The 23,953-nt window shown below is 39.2% G+C and overlaps 4 protein-coding genes across 7 annotated transcripts; 2 read left to right on the forward strand and 2 right to left on the reverse strand.

Moving 5' to 3' along the window:
- Positions 1-3,839: 3,839 nt before the first annotated feature.
- Positions 3,840-5,291, forward strand: LOC112189456 (transcription factor MYB73). The gene has a single exon (XM_024328797.2). The coding sequence runs from the start codon at positions 3,983-3,985 to the stop codon at positions 4,934-4,936; it is 954 nt and encodes a 317-aa protein (XP_024184565.1). The 5' UTR covers positions 3,840-3,982; the 3' UTR covers positions 4,937-5,291.
- A 682-nt stretch (positions 5,292-5,973) lies between these two features.
- Positions 5,974-13,769, reverse strand: LOC112189455 (probable cadmium/zinc-transporting ATPase HMA1, chloroplastic). 3 transcript variants are annotated; one of them, XM_024328792.2, is made up of 13 exons: positions 13,104-13,768; positions 12,866-13,016; positions 12,603-12,787; positions 12,100-12,246; positions 11,507-11,702; positions 10,953-11,065; positions 10,114-10,355; positions 9,711-9,816; positions 8,526-8,690; positions 7,800-8,016; positions 6,894-7,081; positions 6,734-6,820; positions 5,974-6,615 (listed from the first exon to the last, which is right to left on the reverse strand). In XM_024328792.2, exons 1-13 carry the CDS (start codon positions 13,629-13,631, stop codon positions 6,427-6,429), a joined length of 2,514 nt encoding a protein of 837 aa, XP_024184560.1. In that variant the 5' UTR covers positions 13,632-13,768; the 3' UTR covers positions 5,974-6,426. The 3 variants fall into 3 exon arrangements, with proteins under 3 accessions (XP_024184560.1, XP_024184561.1, XP_024184562.1); XM_024328793.2 differs by lacking the exons at positions 5,974-6,615; positions 6,734-6,820 and having other exon boundaries at positions 6,917-7,157; positions 13,104-13,769; XM_024328794.2 differs by lacking the exons at positions 5,974-6,615; positions 6,734-6,820 and having other exon boundaries at positions 6,925-7,092; positions 13,104-13,769.
- A 1,772-nt stretch (positions 13,770-15,541) lies between these two features.
- LOC112188105 (cinnamyl alcohol dehydrogenase 1) lies at positions 15,542-17,374 on the forward strand. 2 transcript variants are annotated; one of them, XM_024327146.1, is made up of 5 exons: positions 15,542-15,701; positions 15,780-15,893; positions 16,039-16,266; positions 16,483-16,922; positions 17,061-17,374. In XM_024327146.1, the coding sequence occupies exons 1-5, from the start codon at positions 15,625-15,627 to the stop codon at positions 17,258-17,260; spliced, it is 1,059 nt and encodes a 352-aa protein (XP_024182914.1). In that variant the 5' UTR covers positions 15,542-15,624; the 3' UTR covers positions 17,261-17,374. The 2 variants fall into 2 exon arrangements, with proteins under 2 accessions (XP_024182914.1, XP_040371094.1); XM_040515160.1 differs by having other exon boundaries at positions 16,483-16,856.
- Positions 17,375-17,424: 50 nt separating this feature from the next.
- Positions 17,425-22,499, reverse strand: LOC112188106 (protein MRG1). Its single transcript, XM_024327147.2, has 11 exons — positions 22,297-22,499; positions 21,457-21,510; positions 21,306-21,319; positions 20,703-20,848; positions 20,042-20,077; positions 19,881-19,921; positions 19,308-19,409; positions 19,020-19,099; positions 18,702-18,871; positions 18,432-18,516; positions 17,425-17,854 (listed from the first exon to the last, which is right to left on the reverse strand). Exons 1-11 carry the CDS (start codon positions 22,435-22,437, stop codon positions 17,764-17,766), a joined length of 960 nt encoding a protein of 319 aa, XP_024182915.1. The 5' UTR covers positions 22,438-22,499; the 3' UTR covers positions 17,425-17,763.
- Positions 22,500-23,953: the final 1,454 nt, after the last annotated feature.

A 23,953-nucleotide genomic window follows, 5' to 3' on the forward strand; every position in this document is an offset into this window, starting at 1 on the left:
AGCATATTGATTGCGCTAAGGCAATCTTGGTGACATTGGAGTCAAATGCATCGAGGTGCATGAATGTTTGTATGAGATGTATGTTATATATAGCATGTATGCACGTGTTATGTAATATTGACATACGACGCATATGTCAAAAATGTATATGGTTGTGATAACATACAAAGTGCATATGATGCAAAGATGTGTGATGAACACAATGACACATAATGATATATAAATGTTGTATGCACGTGATACATATGTGTTAGGATCGGGAGTGTTATTACTCGCCGAGTCCCCCAAGTCACGTAGTTAGTAAAATTGAAGGTTGTGTGAGTGTTGTCTAATGGTTTTATTAATGGGATGTAAAAGGAATTTAATTGTTGCGACCAACAATAGGTGAAAATTTTCAATATTTCCATTAATAGACCATAGCACAACAAGTATGAGCGTGAAGCTCAATGATACTCCCGGTCGGGTACTACCTCCACTTGTGATAAGTGGTATGAATAAGTCCTCCAAGTGTAGAGAACGCTCGGGAGGTGAGATGACTAAAAAAGCAAGGGATTGGACCTTGGCTTACCCCCTGGGGGTACCTCGCTCGTGGCAAGGATTTGGGTGCAAGGGACTGGACCTTAGTTTATGTAAGGGAGCTACCCTTTAGTGATCCCGTTGGGATACCTCGCTCGAGTAGAGGATTTATGAGGGCCTGTAGGCCTCGTGTACAGGGACTTTGGTACCCGTTGGGGTAATGTATAGGCGTCGGCCTCCAGTACCCGGAAGCTCAGCTCCTCGGAGGCTTGGGGAGGGTGGGAAGTACGTGTACCGGAAGCTCGTGTACCCGAAGTTCATGTACCCGGAAGCTCATGTACCCGCTGGCTCCTCGGAGGCTTGGGTAGGGTGGGAGGTACGTGTACCGGAAGCTCATGTACCCGAAAGATTATGTATCCGGAAGCTCATGTACCTGCTGGCTCCTCAGAGGCTTGGGGAGGGTGGGAGGTACGTGTACCGGAAGCTCATGTACCTGGAATATCATGTACCCGGAAGCTCATGTACCTGGAATATCATGTACCCGGAAGCTCCTCGGAGGCTTGGGGTGGGAGGTACGTGTACTGGAATCTCATGTACCCGATGGCTCCTCGGAGGCTTGGGGAGGGAGTTGGGGTATCCGGCATGTACCCATGTACCCGATGACCTGTGGTACCCGTACATGACTCGTGGTACCCATCCATGACTCTTGCTCAAGGTCGGAGGTGTCTCGTGTGTACATGACTGGTGGTTCCCGTACATGACTGGTGGTTCCCGCACATGACCCTTGCTCAAGGTCGGAGGCTCAAACCCAAGCATAGGGACCCTCCTTCTAGCGCCAATGTTTCTGTGTGAGAATACGGAACGGAAACTAAGTATGGATCATGATGGGGAGAGATAGAGAGAAGCATGTATAGTACCCAATGTTTTTGTGTGAGAATACGGAACGGAAACTAAGTATGGATCATGATGGGGAGAGAGAGAGAGACACAAGCATGTATAGTGGTTCACCTTGCCCTTGAGGCAAGGCTACGTCCACTTAAATATTTTACTATGAGTGAGGTGAAGTGACCTTTGTAGTGATACAAGTGTGGGGATCATGGATCTCATCCCTCTCTAAGAAGGGGAAGACTTCCCTTTATAGCTAAGGGAAGTCTCATTTTATTCTATATTTCTGATATGAGACATAATGCACATATTTACTTCTCTTGAAGGCTTTTGGAGAGCATGAGAGGGTGGCCTCCTGGCAAGATACCGGCCGACCTCCACTATGGCGTGGTAGCTCGGGTGTTGGTCTACCGAATGCATATGGTAGGCGGGACCTACCATGTCGCGGGGCCCACCTATGAGGTTGTTGCTTATACTTGGCGGTATGTACAGTTGATGAGTTGTAACTTGTTGGTAAATTATAATTCTAACATTATAAAAGTCATGAGTTTGATTGTCACAAATAATGTAACAGTGGGGCGAGTTAAGAGTTTTTTTTTTTTAAGAAAAAAAAAACTATTTATTATCTTAACTTCTGTATTAATGGAGATCGAACATAATGCATCCATAAATTCTGGAAGAAAGAAACGTAATAGTAGAAAACAGAATTTGAAAACCAATATTGTACCAGCTGCATAGCACCAAGCTCCATCTGTAAAAGCTACATTATTTTAGGGTTTAGGACAGAGACTATAAAACACAATTGCCCCACACCACCCTCCTCCCTACTTATATAACAAAACAGAGCATTAGGTCGTAGTAGGTACTACGTACGATGCTAACCGAAACAGATACGGATCCATCCGTTTCATTCAACTCATTTAACGACCACCAAATACTCTCCCCCCCTATTAAATCCTCCAATAATTCCAATAAACTAGTCCCTCCAAATCTTATTCCCCAAATCTCACCTCGTGTGATTACTGACAATTTGATTCTGCTTAATCAAAATTAGGGTTTGATTAATGCAAAGAGGAAGCTGCTCAGATGTTCCGTACAGATTTATATATAAGAGAGAGAGAGAGAGGGAGGGAGGGGGACACTGCGACATGTCGGTGGGTGGGAGGAAGAGATAGGCCGTTAATGGTGGTGGAGGTGGTGGCGGCAATGGCAGGTTTACAGGCTGGACTGACAGACGGGATGGCTCGTAATGATTGGCCCTCCGATTTTGCCTTTTTTTGTCGTCTAGTGCTGCTTCCTCCTATTTTTCATTTTTGGTTTTAATTTAAAAGAAAAATGGTTTTTAAAAGGAGGGGAAATATCCCACACGAAAATGCTCTACAGCCTGGCTTCCTCGGTCAAACTCACATCCTACCCAACTCAACCGTTATCAACTTTAACCATCCTTATCTCTTCAATTAATATTCTTCTCAACAGTATCTCTATATTTGGGGTGACAGTTATGACTGATGGAGAAAAATAATTTATTTCTTCCCTTCATTAATTGAATCTGATTAGTCCGATGCAGGTGTTATCATTGAAAAAGAAGAAAGCGTGAAAGTTTTTTCTTTTTTTTGTACTAACTCCCTTCAATATTTTACATGTATGTTTTTAAGTTTTCCATCCACCACCATAACATTTTAGATGATTTACATGAGTTTTTAATTATTATTTTGAAGGAAATGATAGGAAACTCATATTTTGGTGAAACTTTTGATATTAAAACTCTTGCCTTAGCTGTATAATTAGTATAGATAGATTAATAGATAGGAGTGAGGAAATGTCATCATTGTTCTAGAAGTTAAATTTCCCACTATTTGACACCTTTTTTAGATGCTCATGCCAACTCAAAAAATATCTTATTTATTTAATGCACAGATATCTGTAAAATATAGACTTAGACGAACATTTTATTGAGATAAGTATTGACTGTGTTTATTTTTAAAACGAATATAAAATTCACATAAATCACACACAAAGTAAATTTAGTGCATGTAGTCATGTGTTTTTTGAGTTAATTCTCTCTTATTTATATTCCCTTCCATATAAGTTCAAATTGCTATAATTTTATTGTAATATTTTAATTTATTTTGAAATTGAAATGAACCCAAAAAAGAAGTCACTTGAGTGAAGAAGACGCTCCTGCAGCGCCAGTAAAGAAAAAGAAATAAAATAAAGCAAGTTTCTCAAAAGAAAAGGAAACGGTGATGTGTTATGTAAATCAGCGCAGTTCGGACGTGACGCGTGTCCTTTCGCCAGCTGTATCCCAAAACCCGATTAACCGATTGCCTGGAACAAGCGGTGCCCTCTAGATACACTCCTCCACAATCCATTACCTGCTCCACCGGTCACCTCCCCTCCCCAGGCTCTCCTCTTATATAACCCCCCTCTCTCCCTCTCCCACTCCGTTTTTAATTTCCTGTAACCAATTTCAGAAAACCCGAAAAAACCAGACACCCCTCCTCCTCCCTTTGAAACAAAAGCTCCAAACTTTGAAATAGAGCTCCAACATTTCAATATATAAATTGCCTGATCCGTGTAGATGGCTGTGAATCGCAAGGAAATGGATCGGATGGATCGGATCAAGGGTCCGTGGAGCCCCGAGGAGGACGACGCTCTGCAGAGTCTAGTCCAGAAGCACGGGCCGCGGAACTGGTCTTTGATAAGCAAGGCCATTCCGGGGCGGTCCGGGAAGTCGTGCCGTCTCAGATGGTGTAACCAGCTCTCGCCGCAGGTGGAGCACCGCGCCTTCACTCCCGAAGAGGACGACACCATCATCCGAGCCCACGCGCGGTTCGGCAACAAGTGGGCCACAATCGCCAGGCTCCTCAACGGCCGCACCGACAACGCGATCAAAAACCACTGGAACTCCACCCTCAAGCGCAAGTGCTCTTCCATGAGCGACGACGGCGACGGTAACGGTAACGTGTTCGGTGGAGGGTACGACGGGAATTTCCACGTCCAGCCGCCTTTAAAAAGGTCCGTGAGCGCCGGGTCGGGCGTGCCCGTGTCCACGGAGCTGTTCATGAACCCGGGTAGCCCGTCCGGGTCGGATGTGAGCGACTCCAGCGTGCAGGTGATGTCACCCTCTCACGTGTACAGGCCCGTGGCGCGTGCCGGCGGGGTTCTACCTCCAGTAGAAACGACGTCGTCTTCCAACAACAACAACAACAACAGCCACATCAACCTCAACAGTGATCCTCCGACGTCGCTGTCCCTTTCGCTCCCTGGTGTCGACTCCTGTGAAGTCTCGAACCGAGTCGCGGCGACCGATTCGACGATTCAGAATCAGGCGCATCCTGCTCCTGCGCCGGTTTCTGATCCGATGAGGAGTTTTCCGGCGGAGCTGTTGGAGCTGATGCAGGGGATGATAAAGAAGGAGGTGAGGAGCTATATGGAGGGGTTGGAGCAGAGTGGGTTTGGGATGATGAAGCAGCAAAATGATGGGTTTAGGAATGTTGCGGTGAAGCGAATTGGGATCAGCAGGATTGAGTGAGTGAGTGAGTAAGTTTGATTAGTTGAATGAATGTGGATGAAGCTCAATGCAAAGGTTTGGGCTTTTCGGACAAGGACTAGTTACTAGTTAGGGAAGACGGCAAAAATGTTGGAACTTGCGGGGGGAAGTAAAAAGGAAAACTGGGGCTGGTGTTGTTTTCTTTTATTTTTTTGGCTTTTGTTAGGAAAATAATTTAATAATTTCGGTTAATGTACAGGGAGAGTAATGAGAGAGATGACGATGATCAAGAAAGCCATCCGAGAAAAACATGGAGAAAAAAAAAAAATTGAGAAAAAAAAAAAAGTAGAAGATAAATGGATCTTCAAAATTTCAATCTTAAGTTCGCATTTTAATCCTTTTCTGGGTCATTGTTCTTGATTGTCTTGTTTGTCTCTGAGGTGGTAAAATCAATTGGTTGTTTTGAATGGTGAGAATAAAGGAATACTCTCGATGAGGACTACTGAACCGTAAAACAACGGAGTCCGGGACCATAGGTTATAAGTATGTCAAGTGGGATACGTTTCAGAGTTTGAAACGGTACCCGTTACCAACCAGCCTACAGGCTATACAATAAATGAATCTGAGGCAAATTTAGTAATTTTCAATCAGAGTATGTTTTCTTTGTTATATCAACACAACTTGTCGTCGTTGAGTTAAATTCACGACCTCCAAAATGATTTTAAACCACCATTTGTACATGTTCAAACAGTGTTGTAATGGCTAATGCCTAGCTACAAAAAGAATGGGTGTGACCACTTGAGCAAACCAAGAAAAAAGCAAGTTAGCCTAGCTTATCCTTTTTCTGGATGGGAAGGGGACTACGGCTAAGTACCGCGTTACTTGATAAATAAGAAAAATATCTTCGGGGATTTGATTCCTCTGCGGCTCTGCCAGCCAACTAGAAAATTATCGCCGAAAACAAAAGAAAGCAGTTCTTTTTTGTGGTTGAGACTTGAGAGAGGGGGCAAGGCTTTTTTTGTGGTTTTAAACGTGCAAGTCTTGGGTGGAAAGTTTGAAAGCAAATATCAGGACGTTGGTGACGTGATGTGGACTTGTTAGGTGTATAGAATAATAATAGAGGAAGTAGCAGTTAGGGATTAGTATACAAGTTCCGTTACACTTGTCAGGTTTGTTGAACCAAAGTCAGCTACGGACACAAACGTATGACAATTTACTTGAACTGATTTGTAGGAATGGGATTAGGTAATGAGATTGCTTGGAGAGCAATGCATTTAGAAGATGACTATCAGCCGCCGCCCAAGTCTTCTACGTAACCACTTTAACTTCTATTTTCCATAGAAGCTTTGGTCTTTGATGATCTTCATATTTGGTCAATGGATTTCTCTACAAGTCTCTCTATTTTAATGACGGCTTTAAAGGTTTTCTAGGGTCTAGAAGCTGAGCTATGCGAAACATAAGAATATTTACTTGGTTGACTGTTTTGCTGTCTTACATTACTGTACTGGGATTAGCACAACTTCCCTAGAGAATTATAAGGATACCGGAGGTGCAGCTTGGGTGGGGTTTGAGCTCGTTGCAAGTCTCCTTGACAATTCGAGTCTTGATTTCAGTTGGTTAAATAAATCCCATAAATCCTGCCTCCAGCTCCATGTCGGGTGGTTTAGAGCACGGATGGAGTTGAGGCAGACAAGAAGGGTACCGCCTTCATGTAATAGAACCTACAACGAAAATCATGGAACGGGAAGTTATGGTTAGAGCAGCTAAGAGTTATATCAGGAAACATTTAAAAGCTGCAAAGATCAAGCAGAAGTTCAGAACATATGAAAAATCTCATACCGTTAACCAGAGGGGAAGAAAACCTAAAACAGATGGAAGAGAGGCCAAAACTATACAGCTTAAAGCAAGGACTACATTCTGCTTAACCTGCATGAACAGAGATAATAATGTCATGAACAGAACACAACAGACGAATGACGGGATAGAAGCTAGCAAGTACCAGGGAAGTTGTTTGGCGAGACTTGGCAATACAGAATGGCACGGCAGATATATTGTCACGCAGCAACAACACATCAGCAACAGCTGTGGCAGTTGCACTAGCACGTTGAGCAAGGACAATCCCCACCGTTGCAGCTGCAAGTGCTGGAGCATCATTAATACCTTCACCAACCATTATCAGACCTCCCCCTGTAGTAAAACTTCAGAATCTTGTGAGCCTCTTCCAGTAAATTACTAGATTCCAAAAAGAAGCGTAGCAAAGAACCTGTAGTCATTTCCTTGCCTTTAATATATCCCTAATTTTGTTTTTACCAGAATCTAAATACCTTCAAATTTTTCTTAGTAATCAAAAGCTTTGAAATGGCAGGTTTTATGGTCCCCCATCATACAATATTAATGACACTACATATACCAGAAGCTACATAATTCAATTAAATTGGAAAGGACATGCCAAGAAAAACAACAAGAATTCTCCAAAAAGAAAAAGGAAAAGAAAAAGAAAAAAAACCAGAAAAGTCATTCACAGTGAAAATACATCATGCAATTATACTTTCGCTTCTTCATTCTAACAGCAGTATTAGTTGGAAAGCATGCAGAAGTATATATCAATGGCTAGTGGAGTGGATAAACTGATTCCTCGGCCTTTCCATTCTGACTAGGATAAATGATAAGATATAAAATAGGAAGTTACACCACTTGATATCAACTGCTCATTAATATGCTTTTCCTAAACCTTGGAGGGACTTGCAAGAAGGGCAAATTTCAAAATAATTGAACCAAATGAAAGAAACTATTTTCCACTAATGGAACAGGAAACCTACTAATCACTAATATTCTAGAAATATAAGCAACACTAACAAATCATATCAATTGGAAAATAATCTTGACCAATGATTATACAACTCACCCATATCCCTTGAGACACCCTTGACATGACTCAGTTTATCCTCAGGCTTCAGGCTGCAATGAACTTCATTGATACCTACAGCATTTGCAACTCTCCAAGCACTTGACTCATGATCACCAGTTAACATCATTATACGGAGCTTTGCTTGATTTTGTAACTCTGCAATGACATCCAAGACCCCAGGTCGAGGCCTATCCTCGAGGTGAATCAGTGTTACCTGCAAAGAACATGGTAATTTAGTTCTCTAGCCCGTATAAAAGGCTAAACAAAAGTAAATAATACAACAGAAAAAAGGCTAAACAGGATTAAGTTCAGCTATGAATACTTGGCTAATGAGTAACCTCTTTGTGTTCACTCCACTTTTCAGTTATTAAAGTCTATTCTCACCTTTACTTAATAGCTTGAAGTACATTTCAAAAATTCCATTTCTTGCCCTCATTTACACAATTGGAAAGTTTGATATTTGAAAAGTGAAGGTTTCAAACTTTTCAAATCTAGGATTTGAATAGTTCCTTAAGGTTTAATTCAGAAGAATTCCATACCAAAATCATTTGACTTTCTTTTAACATGCAAAGCCAATGGTATATGGCCCCTTGACGGTCAACCAAAAGAATGCCTACTAGGAAGTCTAGGATAAAGAAATAACTAATTATACATTCATAGTTTCAATTGCTAACACCCCCAGGTAAGCCTCTTTTCTTTTATACCCTTAAAATGAAACCTCACCTTTTCGTCGACTGAAAGAGCAGCACGAACAAAATCAGTTCCGTAAGAAGAAGCATTCACAGCTTCCTTGATCTTTTTGGATGCATCTTCTGACAAACACAGTGAAGTGATGAAATCTACTGAACCAAGAGATGCTTTCAACAGTTTACCCCCTTGAGTTCCTAACTATAACAAGATAGAAATCAATACACATCACTTTACCTGTTACTGACCGAAAAGAACTCTTAAAAGAAGCTGGGGTGAAAGAGAAACCAATATAGATCATTTAAAATTAAAATACATAAATGTATGAGAAGGAAATTTATGCCTGCATGATCTATTATTACATCTGATGAACTTCCAAAAGAAGTCAGCAATGACATAATCATGCATTAGTGTTGATATCCAATCAGAAAAACAAATATCCATGCACGCACATTATAACATAATTATAAGGGAGAATTCCACAAATGGTCACTCAACTATGACTCATTCGACACTTTGGTCACTCAATTTTCAAATATATCACTTTGGTCATTCAACTATTACTCTGTCAATCACTTTAGTCACCCAAGAGGCATTTTATCTCACTTTAATCACTTCTCCCAATCATTGTAATACAGATTTCTCAATTTTTCACAATTGGTTGGATCAAAATATCATTAATATTGTGGCAAATAAATTTTTTTTATTGAAAAAAATTAACGAAGTGACTATAGTGAATCACAGAGTTAAAGTTGAGTGACCAAAGTGTATTTAAAAAGTGAGTGACCAAAGTGTCGAATAGGTAAAAGTTGAGTGACCATTTGTGATATTCTCTCTAATTATAAACATATAGTTATATGTATAGATAAAACAGCTATTCCTAGTGGAGTGGACAAGTAAAACATAAATTTATCCATATGTATATAACACACACACACACCGCACACGTGTATATATATAGAAAGTCATATAATAAAGGGCAGCATGAAGTACTGTTGATATGCAATCAGAAAAGTAAATAATCATGTATGCACATTGTAACATGTATAAGAAACAGCTGGAAAGAAGTTATGCAACTACTAGAAATCTGTATGGGTTATAAATGGCTAATATATAACAACAGTGGTTGCAAATAAGCCTATGGAACAAGTCATATAACAAGGTGCAGCATTCGCTAAATATATAGAAAAAAGATCTATACTAGTTTAGAACAAAACTTACCTCGATGCCATTAACAGTAGCAACTAGACCTCTGCCGGGAAAATACTCAAAACTCTCAACAGAAACAGAAGGAAGGTCTTTCCCTTCACTATGGTCTACAACAGCTCTGCAACAAAAATCAAAAGATTGATAAGTATTGATCCTATTAGGTTCTGTATATATCATAAATTTACTAGTATATATGACTCAAACAAAGCCCAGTAATCAATGAGGAGATCAAGATGAAAAGTAACTGGTGTGTGCCAACCTGACAGGAGTAGATTTACTCATTGGCATTTTTGAGCAGGAAGTAAAGTAGGTAAGTAAACATTGAATCAGAAAGAATATTTGAAAAGTACAATTGCAAGGGAGAGTAAGTTAAAGATTCAACAGAAAACTTAACGGGAAGCTTCAAAAGCAGTACCTTCCAATAGGGTGAGTGGTACCCTTCTCCATTGCGGCAGCGACAGCAAGGGCCTCCTTTTCACAGCTTGGCACACAACAGGAAGAAAAATCTGATTTATTGTTTCTAACTTGATGTCCATAAATTGGTTCAATCGCTTTAAACGCTAGTCCCCCAGTTGTCAAGGTCCCAGTTTTATCAAACGCAATAGTGTGACAGGAAGCTAGAGCATCTAGCACATGACCGCCTTTCAACAATATACCCTGTAAGGATAATAAAGGTGTCAATTCCATCATATGGCTTAAATGAGCATCATTTCTAGTTATGCTTTGGTGTGAATAGGGAAATTTCTGGTGACTTCTACTCCTGTGTTAGCATGTCTAGCATAGACCTCTAGTACAGTGTTATTTTTTCAATATCCAAAGAGTTTCATTGCTTAATTTGGATACAATACTACTCGGTAGACCTATATCTTGAAAATATCAAACCACCATACACTGGCAAGGTGGAATATTTCTTTTGGTAGTAATTGTTTACTATCAGGACATCATTAGGTAAAATTGGAAAAGCAACTGAATAGAATACTTAAAAGGAAACATCCCGAATGTATAAGACATGCGTAGTAGCAAATTACAAGTAATCAGACACAGCTGATTGAAATCCAAAAGTAGAACAGTTTTCTAACAATCCCCAATAGCATTAGGAAAGAAATGTTTAAACGTAAATGGAAACAAACACCCAAGAACATATGGCTTAACTCCAAACAATTAAACTAGCAATGTATAAATGGATGTACATCTACTCATGAAAACCACATTGGATATTAATTTCTTGATTATAGCATCAATTACAATGTATACCTTCCTTGCACAGGAGCTAACTGCAGTAGCATAGGCCAATGGAGCTACAGCCAAAGCACACGGTGATGCTGCCACCATGAGGCCCAATGCTCTATAAACTGATCCTCTGCAAGCTAAAGGATTAAGCATACATCAAACCAAATGAATGATGGCCACACCCTCAATATACAAAAAGGATATCATAGGATAAACATAACTGCAGACCTTCCCAATTTACTAGTAAAGTACATTTTGTTCATAGCAGCCTTTCAGGTAGTCTCTCTTCTTCTTCTTATCAATATTTTGGTATTGCAAATGGCTGGCCCAACACAAGAATACAGGATGCAATATATCTCCCAAGTTTCAACACAATCTTAAGGTGCTTTATTGAATCGTAAAGGCGGTAATTTTAAACGAATATATTGGACCCCTTTCACTTACACAGGCTTATAAGGGGGCACCAGTAAAGCTAAAATTACTAGTTTAAAACAGTTTTTTTTTTTTTTTTTCTTTTTAAAAAAAGAGTAAGCAACGCAAGTGGAAATAGTGCTTCGAAGGTGGTCAGTGCAGACTACCTGATGTACCAATGAACGGCCACTTGAATAGGAATGGACCAAGTAGAGCAACAGTGACTGACAAAACTACAACCGCCTTGCTGTATTGCTCGCCAAACTGATCTAACCACCTCTGAAGCTTTGGTTTATTTAATTGTGCTTCTTCTGTCAATTGCACAATCCTGCTAAGGGTTGACTCTTTCCAATTTTTTCTTGCCTGCAGAAGCAATTCTATTTAGCATCCAATCACCATCATCACCAACAAAGCCTACTAGCACAAGCAGTCGAGAACTCTAAAACCTAGCTGTGACAGCTATCAATATTTTCCCCTCATCTATTATGACTAGGGGAACATTATAACTACAAGTTAAACCCATAATGAATTTTGTAAATGTTAAGCTGAATTCTGTAGGGTTTAAAAAAATGTCTATAATGAGTGACAAAGTCAGTAATGAGAAACATCAAGGATGTCAAGCATAAAGAGAATAGTATGGCTTTTATCATTTACATAGGAAAAATCAATAAATACAATTAAAAGAAACACAATTTTCTTCTGCTTTCATTCAGATATCCATCTCTGAGAAGCTCCAAACAGAAAATATTTTTGAACTTACCTTCACTATTATCCTGCCATCCAAGTTCCTAGCACCACCAGGTATCATGTCTCCAGCTTTTGTCTCCAATGGCGTAATTTCTCCCGTTAAGTGCTCGATAGTAATGGTAGCACTACCTTGGAACACTTCACAATCTACAGGCACAGACTAATCACAATACCAGACCCTATTACAATCCTTCCATGTTCTAATGTATCATATAAATCAAGAAATTGATAGCAAGAGAAGATCACGGCTACTAGTCATTTGATGAGATACAAACCACATGTCATTATGGTATAAGACAGAACTTAACATTTATCTCCGTAAAAGGTTTCAACAAAAGCTAAAAGAACTAAACTGGGAAGAATTTCTCATCGAATAGGTTCCAAGCTGCTGGCAGATCATTGTAATAGTAATACTTGCACAAAATGACACCTATCTCCTTCTCCTAGGCAAGGTCACAACTTGACAATAAAGTACAAATAACATCATATATAAAATAGTAGATTTGTGTCCCATACCTCTCCAGCTCCAACCAAGATATATGACCCGACTTGTAGGTCGTGCACAGGAACCTGCTTGTACTTCAAATTAGATGTATCCGGAACCTGTTCATCATCCATATCCAGAACAAGGGCAGAATCCGGATAATTTTCTTTCAACTCCTTCACATCGATCATGGAGCGACTGGTAAAATACTCCTCAGCTGAAATAAACAAAGCATACACTAATCAGTAAGGGATATTGCCACCAAAAAGACGTAAGTGAAAATCGAAATGCTCACCGATATGAGCAAGATTGAACATAGCCAAAAGCAAGCCTCCTTCAAGAGCATTCCCCATAAACACTGAGGCAAATGCTGCCAAAGCCATTAGTACATGAATGTTCACCTTCCCGCCACTCATGTCAGTCATTGCATCAAGTGCCGCAGAGACCTATCAATAAAATTTTATCAATTACTGCTAGGGTTTAGTTAATTAAACACATTAAATTCAACTAATGAGTGCCTGGATAGTTCTTACTCCGACTAGAGGAAAAGCGACGATCATGAAAGCATTCTGCAGAGGCTTCACGGCGAGCTTGGGAAGCACGTAAGGGCAAGCGGCGGCGGCGAGGAACAGCGCGGCGGAGCAGAAACACAAATGCAAGTGCTCCCTGAGGAAATCGGCGAGGTCGGTCCATCGCACAGCCTTTGCAAATCCGATGAACGCTTTCTGAGTCCCGGTTAGCTCAGCACAATCTCCACCGTGGTGGTGGTGATGATGGTGGTGGTGGTCGTGACCGTGCTCGTGCTCGTCGTGGTGGTGGTGGTGGTGGTGATCGTGATCGGAGTGGACCTCGGCGGCGGAGCAAAGAAGAAGAGTAGGGAAATTTCGCGGGGGAGAAAGGAGAGAGGGTCTGAACCGAAAGAGAGGAGAGCGGAGGCGGCGGGGAATGGGTTTGGGGGAGATGAGACGAGTGGCGGTGGTGGTTGGGTGGTGGTGGTGGTTGAGAAGAGGAGAGTGGTGATTGGGGAATCTGATTGAAATTGGAAGCTTTAGGGTTTCCATTTTTGGCGGAATTTAGAGGTTGGAAGATCGGAGAGGGAGTTGGAGAATTGAAGCGGGAAGCATTGTGGCTCAGTTTCCAATGGTCAGTGGCTCTGAAAGAGAGAGAGCTCTGGGAGTCTGGGGTTTAATTTGGGGCCCCGGTTGGGAGTGGCGACATGTCGTCCACACTATGAGCTCATTTTTAGAAGGAACAAACGGGGCCGTTGATCAGTCGTTTTAGTGTTCTAATCTTCGGCTGCCACGTGGAGTCAATGTATTTTCTTTTTCAAAAATTTAAGCGTTTTTTTTTTAATTATTATTTTTTAACTCACACTACTTTAAACCCAAGTGTCGTTGGATTTTCTCTAGTGGTAACATAATAGAAAAACTGTGTTTTTGGTAATTATACTTTATTGTAGTTGAGTTATCTTTCTGTTATATCACCCTTTATGTTAAAACAAATGAAGTAGCTAATAGAACATTCTTTAATAGTTGCTTGGTTGAATATATTTGTTTGGAAGAGAATCTTATTATCATTTTAGGATGTTCTCTAAATGTTTACTGTAATTAGGGGTTTAAGCTGCACGTCTCATTTTCGTATTCGACAGTTTCATTAATCAAAACTTAAGGGCAGCCGCACCAATCTTCTATTCGAAAAAAAAAAAAAAAAAAAAATCCACAGCTTGTGGCTAACCATAGGTTTGAGTTTTGTTCGTGGAACTATGTTCCTCACTCCAATTCTTGCAAATGTTTAGTTTCAGTGGCGAGTTTGTTTTTTAGAGTAGGATGTGCTCTTTGTTCGTTTGTGTATAAGGGTTTTAATAAGATCAGTCCAACCACGTTGAAATTCTAACTATTGATGTAAATTTTTTGAAAGTTAATGAAAGTGATATTTTCCTTTATTACGTTCAAAAAAATGATAGTACTTCTTTGAACCTAAATTAGTAGGTTACTAATTGACACGACGATATTTTGACTCTGTGTATGATAATCATCTCCTCTCTAACCACGTGGTTTTCAAATCCTTGTAGGGACAAGGGACAACTACAATTTTATGTATGGTTCAAACCAAATAGCCAATCCTTATATAATATATCCAGGAAGTCAAACAAGATGATTGATATATAGCAACATAAAGTGTGGTATTGCATGAAGTTAATATAATGTGGTGGAATAGGATTATGCTTTAAGCATGTGTGGTGATCGCTGATTAATGCTTCAGTTGATCATGATTTGAGGGTTAACAGATATGAGCGGCTAATTCAGAAACTAATTTGCTAACTTGCTTAAAACGTCATTCTTAGCTTGATATAATTCATTGTTGATGCATTTATAACCTCATATGCTTTCGATTGTCTGATGTGACACCACAGCACAAGAGGTCACCGTTTGATCCATTCCCTAATGGTTGAATCCGACTTCAACTTAACTTGGGAGAGAAACAAAGGCTGAAGTCCATATGAGAGACCAACTCTAATTCTCTCTCTGAGGCTTTGTACAGTGAGGGGAGCCATGACGTTTGTGGTGAGGTTTTTTGCACAGAAATATTCAAGTCCAGAAGCATTGATTTGGTCATGTGTCCACCAAGTTATCCAAAGGCCAAGAGCCCAAGACTGTACCCTCTCACCCAATTTTGCTAAAGATATAGAAAACCCAGATTCCTGAATCACCTTATGTCAATTAGATATATATATATATATATATATATATATATATATATATATATAGTTTCTTGGGCCATTTTATACTTTTGTAAATCTATTTTATTTGTTTTCTATCAGCGCGCGGCAGCCATAACATTGTTCTTTAGATTTCTCTTGGTTTTGTAACCTTTTGTGACCTAGTGCAGAGAACCTACCTAATATACATTTGAATTCATTAAACAACTAAAGCTGGCTACAAACATCATGGGTATAAAATCCCAAAGAGCAATACTTCAGCTTCACCATTCATTCTCTTGTTACTTATCTGTCTCATTTTAAACAGTCCATTAATGTTCAAATTTCTGTAAGAAATGGAGGAAAGAAAGGCATTTGGTTGGGCTGCCAGAGACACTTCTGGGTTTCTCTCTCCCTTTTCATTCAATCTCAGGTCTCTATTTCTCTCTAATGACTAATTAACTAGTAGTTATAAAATAGCTAGTGTTAATTTCAGTGTCTACATGAACAGGAAAATGGGGTCTGAAGATGTGGTATTGAAGGTTCTGTACTGTGGCGTAGACCACACAGATCTTCATCAGATGAGGAATGAGATTCACAGTACTAATTATCCTTTGGTTCCAGGGTGAGTCCTATACATTTTTTATACGCATGCAACATTTTCTAGTGAAAGAAATTAATGCCAAGTCTCTTACTGCTACTGCTTTGAAATTTATGCCAAGTATTTTATGGCTGCTACTTTTACTTAATTGGTTGTGTTTGATTTGCAGGCATGAAGTAGTGGGTGAAGTGGTGGAGTTGGGTTCAGAGGTGAAGAAATTTAGAGTTGGGGACATAGTGGGAGTTGGATGCATAGTGGGGTCTTGTGGAGAGTGCTTGTATTGCCAATCCAACATGGAGCAGTACTGCCCTAAGACAATCTTCACTATGAATGACACCTACAAAGATGGAAGCCTGACTCGCGGAGGCTTCTCCTCTGCCATGGTTGTTCATCAAAGGTAAGCCAAAACAAGTAACCAAAAACAATCTATTACCGAAAGGTGTCTCTTTGCTAGATGGTTGTACATTTTATGTTGCCATACTGTCAATCTCGACCATTATCAAGTAAAATCTTGTTTGAATGAAGCATGTGTGATATCTGGGAGAACATTACCTTCTATCTTCTTGCCTTCATTTTGAGATACACTACAATAAGATGAGTGAATGCACTGCAGGTTTGTGGTTCGGATACCAGAAAAGCTAGCACCGGAGCAGGCGGCTCCATTGCTGTGTGCTGGAGTTACAGCTTACAGTCCGCTGAAGCAATTCATGGGGTCTGACAGGGTTGTAAGGGGAGGCATATTGGGTTTAGGAGGAGTTGGACACTTGGGTGTCATAATTGCAAAGGCAATGGGTCACCATGTGACTGTGATAAGCTCTTCTAATAAGAAGAGGGAAGAGGCTTTAGAGATTTTAGGTGCAGATGCTTTTATAGTTGGCTCCAATGAGGCTGAGATGGAGGGAGCTGCCAGCAGCCTTGACTATATCCTCGACACTGTACCAGCTTTGCACCCTCTGCACTCTTACCTTTCACTCCTCAAGGTTGACGGTAAGCTCATAATAGTTGCTGCTGTTCCTCAACCGCTTCAGTTTGATGCAGTTGACATAATTCTAGGTATGTATATGCCATCATCACTTTTAGACGTAGAGTTAAGGTCTCTAGCCTTTTCGCACGAGTGATTTTCAACCGTTCACGCATTTAGACATTACCGTGATGATGTTACTTGGAAGTAATTTGTGTGTCGCTTTACAGGGAAGAGGAGCATTTCCGGGAGCTTCATCGGAAGCATGGAAGAAACGCAGGAAATACTGGAGTTCTGGGCAGATAAGGATTTGACGACTATGATAGAGATGGTAAAACTGGATTATGCTAACAAGGCATTTGAGAGAATGGAAAAAAATGATGTGAGGTTTAGGTTTGTCCTGGATGTAGCCGGAAGCAACCTGGAATGATCAAGCTTCAAGACAAGTCTTCCAGTGCAGTAAGAAAAGCAACGTGCGACTCTGATTGAATGTCAAAACATAATAAGTGAATAATATATATTCTCTACCCTTCATTTTTCTGAAGACTGAAATTGCTCCAACATGATCAAATTATCATGGTTGACCAAATGCAATTCTATTAAACACCAAAACCTTATAATAGATTCCAAATCAATGCTACATTAAAATCCCAACTACAACTATGTCCAGTGTCTTTACAGATTTCCCATCATAAACAGAACAGTTGCTTGCTAAGCTAACTCGGATAAGTGTGGTATTCAGACAAGAAACAGAAAAAAGAATCAAAAAATGCTAATGTTACAACAACAAATTCGATGTTCTATGTTCCTGGATTTTCTTGGCGAATGAATCCATAACATGCCAAGAATGGTCATGAATCTCTTGCACCTGCCTTTGCCATCTATTGATGGCAAGTATGAGAAGGCAGAAGTTAATACAGTCTCTGTACCAAATCACTCATGTTTTCCTTTGCCTTTCCCATCAACACTTTTTGAGCCATCATAAGCAGAAAGGAAGAAAGTGGTCTGATTTTTCTGCAGAAATCTGCATGACAATAGACAAGTACTCATAAAAAAGTGCACCTAAAATATATTTACATAAAGCTGGATTGAAGAAAATCACCAAAATAATTAAGTGACAAAGTGCACATGTAATTCATCATTAGTACTTGGAAGGTAAAACATAGGTGGGAAGTGGACTTGAAACTATCTTCACATTTTTTAAGTATATGATGTCAGCTCCTCTTTTCTTCTGGCCTTGAGTCATCATCCTCTTCAAAAATTTATTGTGTAAGAAAGCATTAAAGATGCTTGAAACCCAGCTAAAGAAAAGGGGCTAAAGAAAAGGGAATGTGGTCAGGAGCAGAGTATATTTTGGCTACTAATACTTAAGACCGAGGCCTGCAAATGTCATCTAACTACTTAAAACCTATGTCCCTCAACTTTTCCCATAGTAACAGCTCAAAAAATGCACCGTAAACAAGCAAAAATTTGCAAATAAATGTGGCTATACGTATGATGATGACCCTACATAAGTTTTATCTAATAGTACTGAAACAAAAATTGAGTAAACAGAAATATCTCCAAAATAGTAGTTTATTGTATAAGGTTTGAGTGGATACTTGAGAAAATCAAGTAATTGCTGCTGTAAGCGGGTCAGTGTTTCCTCCTCAATGTTGACATACGCCAATAGCTCCGGCAGCTTAACTACAAACACCAGAAAATTATCACCATCACTAAAATTATAAAATATGACCATACCAGCTTAAAGGACATCAAATGCATGAAACCACCTACCAGCCTCAATTTTGACATAATTCACAATCATTCTTATGACAACCAAACCAAAGAAACTATAAGCCTATAAGCATTTCCAAGAAATGTTATCATACCAAAAAGTCGTAGCAGATGTTCAGCACCATATATTGTTGATGGAGAGACATCATCTACAATGGTGTCATGATACTGTTTGCGTTCCTTTTTGTATAAGAGAATCATTGGCAATGCTTTGTCAAAGTAACATCGTATTCCTTTCAGGACTTCCCCTACTGGATCAGTCAGCCTGTATTCAAGAAAAATCTTAGTCCATGCCAATGATCGGTCTATATACATATCAGCTCTTCAGACAGAACTACACAACAAAACAGCTGTTCCAATAAAATTGGCTAGTATAATGATAGAAAATCAACTTAAGACTTAGTCAAACATACTTTCCATCTTTCTTTGTCCTGTAGTCGAGGTACTTCTGCAAAATGTCATCTACAGTTGGAGATCGTGGAAGTTTAACAAGCTGCAGAAACAAATTCTTCAACAATCAATATCGTACTGAGACATTTAAAAGTATCACTCAAAGGTCTAATAAATTTCCATTAAGATATGCATTGAAGAACCAGAACCAGATGCATTCTTGAAAGACACATTCAACTACAAAGCTATCATTCTACATGATAGTCAAATGATAACCAAAAGAAGTTGCTGAACTCTTAGTACAGATGTACCTTATCCTGCTCACACACAAATTCCCAATCCTCTACCAGTTGTTTTCTTAAGGCTAAAGGAATTTGAATCTTCACAAGCTTTTCCAAGGTAACGCTGTCCTTCTAACAATTATAGAACCCAAAATTAGGCCACTGATATGTCAATAGAAAACTCGAATAACCAAGGAGAATATTAAACAGATAGGGAAAGAAACATCTATAATGGGAGAGTAAAATGGTATTCAGCTTTGCATTAATAGAGGATAAATGAATATAAAAACTAAAGTATCACTATCTAGCAGGAAACTGCTTCTCTGTATTACAGTGTTTCTTATCTTTCATTTTCTTTTTCAATCGGAAAAGCTCAAAGACCACCACTAATAGCATCCTTACAGCATAAGAAAAAAAATCTGGACAAGGGTTATATGTTTTTACTGCTACAGATGTGAGAAAATGAAGTGAGGGAAATAGAAAGATAGTAAGTGAAAGCAATGCATCTGAAAAAGATCCAGATAATGTAAAAAGAAAAAGAAAAAAAAGGAATGCAGTATAGAATACATACATATATATATATATATATATATATGATTATACCTCAGCGCCTGAGTCATTCTTTCGCTTCTTCCCTTTGGCCACTGCAATAGACTTTAATATTAATTATAAAAAAAAAATAAAAAAATCTTTTTACAAGCATTTTTTCAGAAAGAAAAAAAAAGTCTAAGTTGAAGAACAAGGAATCAGAAAATAGATTATACCATTGTTCTTTTGGTCTTCTTTCTCCACTTTTGCATCTACAAAAGAGCAACAGACAATAACTAGTATCAATAAAAAAAAATAAAAAAAGTTGACAAATATCAAGTTACCAACAGTAAAACTTCTGCCAACTGTAAGGAAAATCATGACAATGAAGTTCTAATCCTCCAGAAAAAAGAAAAGAATAAAAAGCCAATGAAATAATGTTTGGAGGGTCAATCCTCCGTTGCCAAAAACGATCCCCGTGCTATAGCCAAGGGTGGATTGTGGATTGAAGGAAAAGATCTTCCAGTGTTCAAATGTTTATTTATTTATTTTTTTTAAAAGTAAAATTGTACTCAGAAAGAAAAGATAGTAACTTTCAATTGTTTGAGTTTATGTTGAACAACAGGTGCCTACTAACTTTCTAATGAATTCTCTATTATGTTAACATCCCCATCCCCATCTGCCATGGAGGTATCAGGATCACATCATGCAGGAGCAGGGGTTAGGTCAAGTATATAGTTGGTCACATTTCGGAAACACAAGTGCATTTGGCTACATATATATAGATATAGATATTAATGCAAATGCAAAATTATGGTTTGAGGAAGTGCATGTCTGCAACAACTATTAGAGCCTCTATGAGGCACTAGCATTAAAGTAATTAGGATCAGAGCTAACCAGCAGAACTTTTTGGCTTCGTGTGAGCGGAACGTCCTGACTTTGTATTCTTGTCTACGCCCTGTTTCTTGTCAAGAGCTTGCTGCTTCAATATATTCTCTTCAGTGTACTTCAATATGCGATCCACACCTACCCACTCGTCCCAACTGTTGGCAAGATGTCCAAGCCATAGTAATGATTTCTGTATCCCTTTTTGAAAAGGGTATAATTATTAACGAAAGAAAACACATAAAGACTATACAGCTCTCAGGTACTCTTTGTGAACAAACATATGATATATGAATATTTTGGAATGGGGTATACAAATTATATCTAAAATAGTAGCCCTCTCAACATTGGAAGTTTTTTATGCACCATGTATGCTACCTTGTTAATATGGTAGATAGGGTAAGCACATTTCATATAGCTGCTATCATATTTCAGATTTCTAGGGTGACCCGAAAATTTAACAAAAACAGTATTGATCGTGCTTGGGTGTATCAGTGTGTGTGTGTGTGTGTGTGAGTTCTGCATTCTCTACCTAATTAAACAGATTTCAAAATTTTAAATGTGTTAAATAATAATGTGGACAGAAATAGAATAGAAGTTATAGAGCACACTCACTTTTTATTCCAGCCCTGCAAAACAACAAACAAACAACAGTTAATATCTTCATCAGAAGCTACTTTGATGACCTACATGTTGTCACTATAACATGCATCAGTGGTTCAGTATTCATTAATACGTGCTTGGAGAGAGAAGTTGATCAACTTACAAGGTAGTGAACAAAGTATCTCCATTCGTTTTTCCTGATCTCTGCCTTCTGAACCTAAAATGTGAAAGCTTAAAGTTGTTTAGATTACAGCTACAGCAGCACAGAGAGTAAAAAACACAATAAACTTTGTAGAATCTGAACAGATTTAGTATTGGTAAATCAAATTGGTAAACGTGAAAAGATAATTCCATCTATATACCCTATAGAGCTGGCACATTTGCCTCTATTGACACAAAATCACTTCCTGGGGCACTTTAGATGAAGCATAATTTAAATGAGCCTAACAAAATGCGCCATAGTATCTAATAGCAGATGTCAATTACAGCCTTGCTTCCAGTTAAGTTAAGAAGTATATCAGAATTACAACTACATAAGCCTTGCAATCCGAAAGAGTAATAATTTGGTCCCATGTATACTTCTATATAGTCAACCTGAAAATTGATGTAACAGAAAAAAAAAATTTGTATCAAGTTTCCAGCATAAGGTTTAAAGCAGTTCTAAGTTGTTGAAGTATTTCATGATTGCAGGTTAGAATTGTGGACAAACTGCCCTGAAAATTAAATAGCTCCATAGACCTTTCTTTTTCTATCTTTCTTAATAAACAAAAAAGTGAAGCAAATCACAACAAGAAGCCAAGAACAAGAAGCGAATCAGAGACTGAAGGTTACAAATCCTAAACCCTAAAACGCAAATTCCAAACCATTCTACCGTAGTACCTATAAAATCCCACAACTAAAGCGAAACAAAAGCAATAAAGAAAGCATAATTAGGAAAACTAGGGCACCAGAGATAAAGAAAACGGAGGTTGGGGGAAGAAAGAAACGAAAGGTGGTGGCTTGCCTTGGCTTCGTAGATGCGAGGGCCGTGGTAGGCGAGGATCTTCTCGCCTTCCGAATAGAGGCTGGAATTGGAGGGCTTGGCGTCGCCGCCGCTAGAGGCGTCGCCGTCGGTGGCAGAGTCGTCCCTGGACGAGTTGCCCATTTTCGCAGAGAGAGAGAGAGAGTGTGTGTTCAACAGTCAACACCGATTTGTCACGGTTGCTCAGAGCGTGTGTTCAAATTAAAGTGTAGGATCCGATTTGTCACGCTCAGATTCCTCCCCCTTTAGTTTTTACTGTTCTATTTGCGATTTTGGATTCGGGTTAAATCTTGAGCACACTAGAAAATTTACCACGCCCCTATTTTCTTTTACGTTTTTGACTTAAATCACTAAAATGAACAAAAATTATCTCACTCACTCTAACAACAGATTTTTATTCTCACTAACCCAATCTAAAATAAAATGACTATTCTACCCTCAAGCTAATTAATAAACTACATCACTGTCTTCTTTCTATACAGATCAATCGATCTCTCTCTCCCTAACGTCGCCGGCATTTGCACTCTCTCTCTGACCGGTCCGAACTACCTCGCCCCGCGTCCTCTATCTCTCCTCAATGTAGCTGGCATCTACACTCTCTCTCTCACCGGTCGGAGCTACCTCGCCCCCGCACCCTCTCTCTCTCTCCCCAAAGTCGCCGGCATCTACACTATCTCTCTCTCTAGTCGGAGCTACCTTGCCTCCGTGCCATCTCTCTTTCTCCTCCTCGCTGATCTGCACTTTCTCTCTCCTCTCTCTCCCCCAACGTCGCTGGCATCTGCACTCTCTCTCACCGGTTGGAGCTACCTCGCCCCCGCGCCCTCTCTCTCTCTCTCCTCGACGTCGATTTGCAACCCTACCTCGCCGGAAGACTACTTCTGGTCCCAGTTTTGCAGTCGGAAAAATGGGAGAACATGACATGGGTGCCCAGATCATTTTCTGGGTGCCTAAATCAATCTTTTTTTTTTAAGTAACGGGACGGAAGGAAAGAATAATGGTGGTTCTAGTTGGATTTCCAAATTTACTATTTGGACCTCTCATACTTAGTACACCTCTAATTTACTTTTTAAAAAACTTGAAAAGCTAAGTAGACCTCTTTATTTTTACCAAAATGCCCTTGAACATGAGATACAACAATCTATTATTCTACTTTTTATTTCTATCTTCAACCACGAGAATAAAAATGAATCAAAATCACATGACATTACTTTCTTAGTTTCTTATGAGTAGGTCTCTCCTCCACCAAAATTAATCAGATGGTTGGTTTTTGATCTTGATATGTTGTTGGAACCCCTTTGAATTTGCTAAAAGAATGATTTCAAGGGTATTGGGTTGGAAATCAAGTAATAACTATATCATAATATTCAATTAATTTAGTTTAAGAAAATTCCAAATCAGATTGTTTTGAATTTACATTTGTAATAAATGATAGGCCATGTATAGAAATTATTATTTTTACTTAGGGATAATGACCATTTATACAATTTTAGGATAAAAATTGCCCACTTACCCAAACACTCTAAGAAATTATTTCCCTAATACCCAGTTAATTCTTTTTTATTTATTTTTGGGACTTTTTTGCCCTCTCCTTCTTTCTCACTTAGAGGGAGAAGTCATTGGAGACCTTGCCGGACTCTGG

This window comes from Rosa chinensis, chromosome 2 (assembly GCF_002994745.2).
Source record: "Rosa chinensis cultivar Old Blush chromosome 2, RchiOBHm-V2, whole genome shotgun sequence".
NCBI lineage: Eukaryota > Viridiplantae > Streptophyta > Magnoliopsida > Rosales > Rosaceae > Rosa > Rosa chinensis.

Excerpts from the sequence above, each read along its gene's own strand:
- LOC112188105 (XM_024327146.1), top strand. The coding sequence starts at position 15,625 with ATGGAGGAAAGAAAGGCATTTGGTTGGGCTGCCAGAGACACTTCTGGG. Across the intron at positions 15,702-15,779 it reads CCCTTTTCATTCAATCTCAG|GAAAATGGGGTCTGAAGATG; the intron begins GTCTCTATTTCT and ends CTACATGAACAG. Across the intron at positions 16,267-16,482 it reads GCCATGGTTGTTCATCAAAG|GTTTGTGGTTCGGATACCAG; the intron begins GTAAGCCAAAAC and ends AATGCACTGCAG.
- LOC112188106 (XM_024327147.2), bottom strand. The coding sequence starts at position 22,437 with ATGGGCAACTCGTCCAGGGACGACTCTGCCACCGACGGCGACGCCTCT. Across the intron at positions 21,511-22,296 it reads CTCGCATCTACGAAGCCAAG|GTTCAGAAGGCAGAGATCAG; the intron begins GCAAGCCACCAC and ends TTCACATTTTAG. Across the intron at positions 19,410-19,880 it reads AGAATGACTCAGGCGCTGAG|AAGGACAGCGTTACCTTGGA; the intron begins GTATAATCATAT and ends TATAATTGTTAG.
- LOC112189456 (XM_024328797.2), top strand. The coding sequence starts at position 3,983 with ATGGCTGTGAATCGCAAGGAAATGGATCGGATGGATCGGATCAAGGGT.
- LOC112189455 (XM_024328792.2), bottom strand. The coding sequence starts at position 13,631 with ATGGAAACCCTAAAGCTTCCAATTTCAATCAGATTCCCCAATCACCAC. Across the intron at positions 12,247-12,602 it reads TCTTGGTTGGAGCTGGAGAG|TCTGTGCCTGTAGATTGTGA; the intron begins GTATGGGACACA and ends TATTGTGATTAG. Across the intron at positions 7,082-7,799 it reads GGGTGTCTCAAGGGATATGG|GGGGAGGTCTGATAATGGTT; the intron begins GTGAGTTGTATA and ends GTTTTACTACAG.